Source organism: Orycteropus afer, unplaced genomic scaffold, assembly GCF_000298275.1.
Source record: "Orycteropus afer afer isolate SDZICR_OR568_19922 unplaced genomic scaffold, OryAfe1.0 scaffold00101, whole genome shotgun sequence".
In the NCBI taxonomy this organism is placed as follows: domain Eukaryota; kingdom Metazoa; phylum Chordata; class Mammalia; order Tubulidentata; family Orycteropodidae; genus Orycteropus; species Orycteropus afer.
The window spans coordinates 4,959,327-4,966,088 of record NW_006921688.1 but is presented as its reverse complement, the minus strand read 5'-3'; the positions used below and the strand labels follow the sequence as shown (position 1 = coordinate 4,966,088).

The 6,762-nt window shown below is 46.1% G+C and overlaps 1 protein-coding gene across 1 annotated transcript in view; it reads left to right on the top strand.

Annotated features, from left to right (window-relative positions):
* Nucleotides 1–6,762, top strand: part of LRP11 (LDL receptor related protein 11) — a 53,717-nt gene that overhangs the window by 8,331 nt on the left and 38,624 nt on the right. Inside the window, exon 2 of the mRNA XM_007943223.1 lies at nt 6–258. Within this exon, the coding sequence (XP_007941414.1) occupies nt 6–258 (253 nt within the window). The remainder of the gene's footprint in view (nt 1–5; nt 259–6,762) is intronic.

The following is a 6,762-nucleotide window of genomic DNA, read 5'->3' as shown; positions in this document are numbered from 1 at the left end:
GCCAGTGCGTGGCGGCCTGCTGCGCCGAGCCGCGCTGTTCGGTGGCCGTGGTGGAGCTGCCCCCGCGGCCCGGGCTGCCGGCCGCCGCGCCCGGCTGCTACCTCTTCAATTGCACTGCGCGCGGCCGCAGCGTCTGCAGGTTCTCGCCCCACCGCGGCTACAACAGCTACAGCCTCAGCCATGCCGCGGAGACCGAGCCGGGAGCCCTGGCAGCCGCTATCCCAGACTCCCCGGCAGCCGCTGCCTCGCCTCCGCTCGGTAAGCAAGGCTGGCGGGGTCTGTTGTCATTAGACCTGTGGGGTGGCTGGACACCTGCTTAGGCAGGACCACTGGGCCCTCCTCAGCCACCTTCGGGAGAAACACCCTGATTCTGAGTTGTTGCAGAGGAGTGTCTGATTTCTCAGACTTAGGGGGTGGTTTCTGAAATAGCCCAGTCAACTGGCAGAAGCGGGCATGGGGGGGGAGGCTACTTCTGGGACTTTTGAAGGCTTGGCGGGGAAGGGTGATCCGAGAAGATTCACAGAAATTCGAGGTAAAAAAGGTGAAAAGCTCAGAGCAAAAATTATGAAGGTTTATTTTAGTTTCAGAGGTATGATTTTTGTCAGATAATTGCAAGAGCAAAATCTAATCAGGTGCCGAGTTGTTCATAACACCCACCCCTGTGACTGCCATGGATTCTTATCATTCCACCCAGAGTTGCTTTCATCAGACAGAGATAGGAAGGAAAACGCTCAGGTCTTCTTGACGTGGAGCCCAGCCGATTCCCACGAACTCCCTGTCCCCTTTGACAAAGTGGAAAGAAGGGACTTGCTGTTAGTTAAAAAGGAAGAAAGAAAGGCACATCTTTTTTAAAAAGAGCTAAAAATAATACTTTCAATTTGGTGATTTTATTTCCTGCAAATGCTCTGAATGAGAATTTGTACACATACAGGAGGCACAAAAAATTGTAGCCGTTAGAGGTGGACGTCACTGAAGGAATATAATGTGGATTGGGCCCTTTGTGGTCCAGCTCCGTGTCTTTGAATCCTACTCTGATGCTGTTTGATTTGTAATAACACAAGAGTGACATCATTAGATCATTAGTAAGGTTATCTGGGAGAAGGTGGGAGGAGTCTTGGCCACTTGGGAAACTGGGAGGAGATTCAGTGGTACCCTGTGGGTCTAAAGAGAAGGGGGCTTAAAGTCTGTCCATCATTCCCTGGGTCCCTCTCCCACCCCTAGGAAGAGGAGGCTTAGAACCCTTGGTGGGGGAAGCAGACATCAGAAGTGCACCCTGCAAATGCCCAGCCTTGAGGCATATGCTGGGAAGGACCAGCTGACCAAGTAGTCCCCAAGTTTTCTCTCTGAAGTGGAATGGGGGGGGGGGTGACAGGGGCAGGGAGCATCACTTTGACCTGGAAACTCACCAACATCCTTGAGCCCTGCCCCATGCTTGGTACACACACATCCTTCCTCTGTGCCCAAACAGGAACAAAAAAATCCCAGCGGCCAAGAAACAAAATTCTCTTCCCTTGTTCTCACTAGCACATCTGGGAAAGACATTGCCAAAGGGAACTTTGCTTATAAACTAGAAGAAAACAAGGAAAGAACATCCTCTTAAGAAATCAGTGGAAGTTTCTAATTTGTTCTTTCTCCTACTTCCTCTTTTGTTGTCTTAGCGGAAAACACTAGACTGACACTCCGCTAGAAATTAAAGAAAAAACTTATGGGAGGAATTAAGTCATCTGGAAATGGGGAGACATTGGCAGACGTGCGAGCTAGATGTCAGAGTGTTCTGAGTAGCAGAGAACTGTAAGGTTTTAAAGGATCTGTTTAAAGGATCCTGGCAGGTAGAGGTGGGAGAGGCAGCATAGCAGGGAACAAACTTAATCATCAGCAAGCTTATCTGTTACATCATTTCTAAGAGCTGTTACATCCTGAGGGTTGTTTAACAAAACATGCATTCAGGTGTTAACACTGCTGTCATCACTGAAGTCTGATTCCTTATCTTACAATTTTACAAGGCATCTGACTGCTTAGCCACTAAGGCTGGCGGTTCAAACCCACCAGCCACTCCTCAGAAGGAAGGTTGGGCAATCTACTTCCATAGTGATGTTGTTGCTGTTGTTATTTGCCATCGAGTCACATAGCGACCCCTCCTTGGGTTTCCAAGGCAGTATCACTACAGAAGTAGGCATGCCCAACCTTCCTTCCGAGGAGTGGCTGGTGGGTTTGAACCGCCAGCCTTCTGGTAGTGATACTGCCTTGGAAACCCAAGGAGGGGTCACTATGAGTCAGATCCAACTTGAGGGCAGTGGGTTTTTTAGTAGACACACAGTGGGAGATCCCAGTGAGTGAGAAAGTCATTTGGGACTAAGATTTGATATTTACCTATCTCAGCTGCAAAGTTCTTTACAAGTTGTAACTTCAAGCAACAACATCAGTTCTATTCCCCAGTCTTCTGCTTAACAGTCTTAGTAGGCAGTAAGTGATTCTTCACGGAGGCTAGAAATCCTGACTCCTGCCTTCTTTGTTATTTAAAAAGTAAAACTGACAAAAAGACTGAACGGTTTCTTTGAAAAGTAGAAGTTCACAATTGGGTTTAATTTAGGCCTGAAGTCTGCCTAGTTCAGATGTGTCAGCACCTCAGTTTGTAAAGATTCGTGTCCACATTGCTCTTCCCTTCCCAAGGAGGAGTTAGTCTAGGAATTCCAGTTAGTGATGTTCGGGAGTAAATACAGGTCCCCGCTGGGGTTGGTACTAATTTCTGGGAGAGCCTTGCCCTGCTCAGCTCTTTCTGCTCTCCAGCGGCGTGGAAATGCGGAAAGTTACAGCCAGGCTCAGGCACCTTCCCCAGTGCCCAGATACTTAACCTGTTGACGGTCCCTGTACTTCTGCAATGGCTAAGTTGTTCCTTCTAAGTTGTTCCTTCTTGCATTCTTCCTTTCTTTTTCTGAATCTTGTGAGCATGTGGAGTTGGAGGCTGAAGGACCATGACATGATTTAGAAAGCTCTTGTGGAGACCTTGCTATGAGGTTATTTGAGGTGAATAAAAAGATGACCAGTTGAGATGAGAGCACAAATTTAGAGAGGGCTGGTCCTCCCGGCTGAGGTTTGTTGAGTTTGGGGCTAGTGCGGTGCCCTTCTAAGCTCTTTAAATATGTGGACTCACATTATTCTGACAGTAGCCCAGAGATGTAAGCGTGACTGCATACTGTAATCTCTGTTATCAGGCTTAGTGCATCAAGGAACTTGCCTGAGGTCATGCAGCTGGTGAGTTGTAGAGCTAGGTTACAGGGCAGCTCTGTTCCTCCCAGAGCCTAGCCTCTGTGTGCTTTTCTCCAGCAGTGCCCTCTGGAGGCGGAGGCACAGGCAGAGGGGAGGACTGACAAGGTGGATGCTGGGGGCATTTAAGAAAATGCAGGCAAGAGTGGAGAGTGCCGAGGGAGGTGTCTTGAAATACCTGACCCTGCCATTACTAGTGTGTGAACAGGGAGCAGGGAGTCCAAAGACCTGAGTTTGAGACCCAGCACCTCCACACATAAGTCCTTGCTAATCCTCTTGGAATTTCAGTGCTTGTCTTGCCAGGTTGTGGTGAAGATCAAGGGAGACATGCTTTGTGAATTACAGAGACAGCACGTGTGTGTATGATAGCTTATAGTACCTGGGTTGGGAACAAAACTCAAAAAAAAAAAAAAAGAGACCAGGTTTACTGGTCTGTTAACACCCTTCAAACCTAGCACTGAATCCTACCTCTTTAACTTTAAGCCAAACAATAAACAGGCCTGTAAGGTGGGTTGGAAGGTAGCTCTGGTGGCATTTGACTGCTAACCAGAAGGCTGGAGGTTCAAACCCACCAGCCACTCCTCAGAAGGAAGGTTGGGCAATCTACTTCGGTAGTGATACAGCCTCCCCTAGGAGGGGTCGCTCTGAGTCGGATCCGACTTGATGGCGGTAAGTTGTTTTTTTTTTTTTTTTTTATAAGGTGGATTGACTTCATGGGTCCCTTATAATTTCTCAGCCTTGGCTGTATCATTTGTGCCCAGGTAGCACAGATCCAGATTCTAGAACCCCTTCATGTTACTAAGGTTCTGTTCAGCAGTGTGTTGTGAAGGTTAGTTCTTCTCTATAAACACCACCTTGTTATGCTGTCACAATTGGTAGGTCTTATTTCACTTTAGTTTTCTAAATAAATCAATGTTCATGTACTAATTAACATTGGCTTATTACATTTTTACAGTGAAAATTCAATATTACGTTTGTCTTGTTCTCATCAGCAAGTCAATTTTTATTGCCATTTGAAAGTTTACAGAGCCAATTAGTTTTCTGTTCAACAATTCATACACATTTTGTTTTGTGACATTGATGCAGTCCCCACAGCGTTATAGCACACTTCCCACTTCCTCCCTGTCTTTACCAATTCTTACTCCTTTTGATCTTGTATAAGGAGCTATGGTGACATAGTGCCTAAGGCATTTGACTGCTAACCAGAAGGTTGATGGTTCAAATCCATCAGCCACTCTGTGGAAGGAAGAATAGGCAATCTACTTCCATAAAGATATACCACCTCAGAAACTCAACAGGGATTGCTGAGTCAAAGATAGCTGTGAGTTTGCTTTGTTTTTGTTTGCTTGTTTTGATCTTGTATGGCTCATTGTTCTAAAGAATGCATATCTCCCTGGTGTCACCTTATGTTGTTGTTTGCCGAGTCAGCCCGGACTCATAGGACCCCTCCTTTGGTTTCCCAGGCAGTATCACTACGGAAGTAGGATTGCCCAACCTTCCTTCCAAGGAGTGTCTGGTGGGTTTGAACCACCAGCCTTCTGGTGAGCAGTCAAGTGCCTTAGGCACTATGCTACCAGAGCTCCTGGTGTCACCTTATAGGCCTATCTCTTGTTTGGCTGTTGACATAGTGCCTAAGGCATTTGACTTCTAACCAGCAGGCTGGTGGTTCACACCCACCAGACACTCCTTGGAAGGAAGGTTGGGCAATCCACTTTTGTAGTGATACTCCCTGGGAAACCCAAGGAGAGGTCACTATGAGTCAGACTCGACAGCAGTGCGTTTGGTTTTTTTTTTTTTAATTGTTTGGCTGAAAGTTGAGGGGATTCAGTTCCAGATTTGAAGGGTGCTATGAGACCAGTAAGCCTGGTCTTTTTTATGATTTTGAGTTTTGTTCCACATTTTTCTCCTGCTCTATCTAGGACCTCCTATTATGATCCCTTTCAGAGCAGTTGGCAGTGGTACCTGGGCACACAATCTAGTTCTTCTGGTTTCAAGGTCGTTGAGCCAGTCACATGATCTATTAGTCCTTTGGAGTCATTGTTTCCTTAAATCCCTGATCTTTTTCAGTCTTCATTGCTCTGGATGGGGCGAGACCAATAGTTGCACCTGAGATGGAAGTCAAATAGTTTTCAACGGTCACGTACTCCTTTCCTCTTCCTGTTGTTGTTAGCTTTATTTTAAGGCCTGTCTCTGGGTAGAAAAGCTCTCCTTATTTTGAAATACATTTTACAGTGTAGTTCACCTGGACTTGAACTGAGGAAGAAGCATATTTCTGTTATTTCGCGTATACCAGTGGGCTCTTCAGAGGCTATGAGGATGTCACTGTGTTCATGGACCACATCATAAAGCTCACCCAGAGAAAAGTCAGTGACTAAAACAATGATTTTTTTTTTCTTCCAGGAGTAGTTGTTGTTGTTATGTGCCGTCGAGTCAGACCCGACTCATAGCTACCCCTCCTTGGGTTTCTGAGGCAGTATCACTATGGAAGTAGATTGCCCCATCTTCCTTCTGAGGAGTCGCTGGTGGGTTTGAACCTCCAGCCTTCTGGTTAGCAGGCAAGTGCCTTAGCCACTATGCTACCAGAGCTCCCTTCTTCCAGGAGAGGCAGGGTTAATTAGTTTTATAATATGTAGGATATTAAAGCACTTAACCTCATTCTCCCATCTTAAATCTTTGGAGTATTTACTTAGGTTATCATTATTATTAATTGCCATTTATGTATTACAGTCATCCTTTAGGTTGCCTACTGTTGTGGTTACATTTGTGTGTCAACTTGGCTGGGCCTGGTTGAGTGGCTGGGCAGCTGGATGTAGTATTCTCCATGATGAGACTGGTAATCAGCTCCATGGTGGAATCTACTGGGAGCAGCTGAGTAGCTGCCTTTGGGTATGTGGTCTGCTTCCCATATATAAGCAGCAGCTTTGGGAATGGTCTCTAGCTTATAGCATGCTTGGACCCTGCATGTAGCTGTGTCGTTATTCACCAGACTGCCATACTCTGCCCACGTTGGGACTTAAAATGGACTTGAAGTAATAGCCTGCTGTGTGGGTTGGTATCATCAGGACTGTGCCTTTTTACTTGTCAACCTTGGATTTGTCGACCTCAGCGGCCAGTAGCTGCCTGAGTGAAGAAAAGCCTTCAGCTTCAGTGGTCTGGGAGCAGGAGGCAGAGCTGCAACCCAAGGTTGAGGGGCTTTCACCCAGCCCCTGGCACTTTGAACTTGGACTTAAAGCCTCCAAATTGTAAGAATAAACTCCTGTTTGTTAAGGCCATCCCATTTGTAGTATATTCTTGTCAGAGCGGCACTAGGTAACCAGAACACCTACTTATAGACTAGTATTTTGAAATACATTTTAACATAAATAGCTGCTAACTGTAATGTATAACTGCTGAATTGTAAGATGGTTTTCAGAATTATATAGTGGTGTGGTTTTTTTTTTTTTTTTTTTTTTATATAATTGGAATGTTGGTGGAGAAGGAGGTTGTGGCTCTCACTCA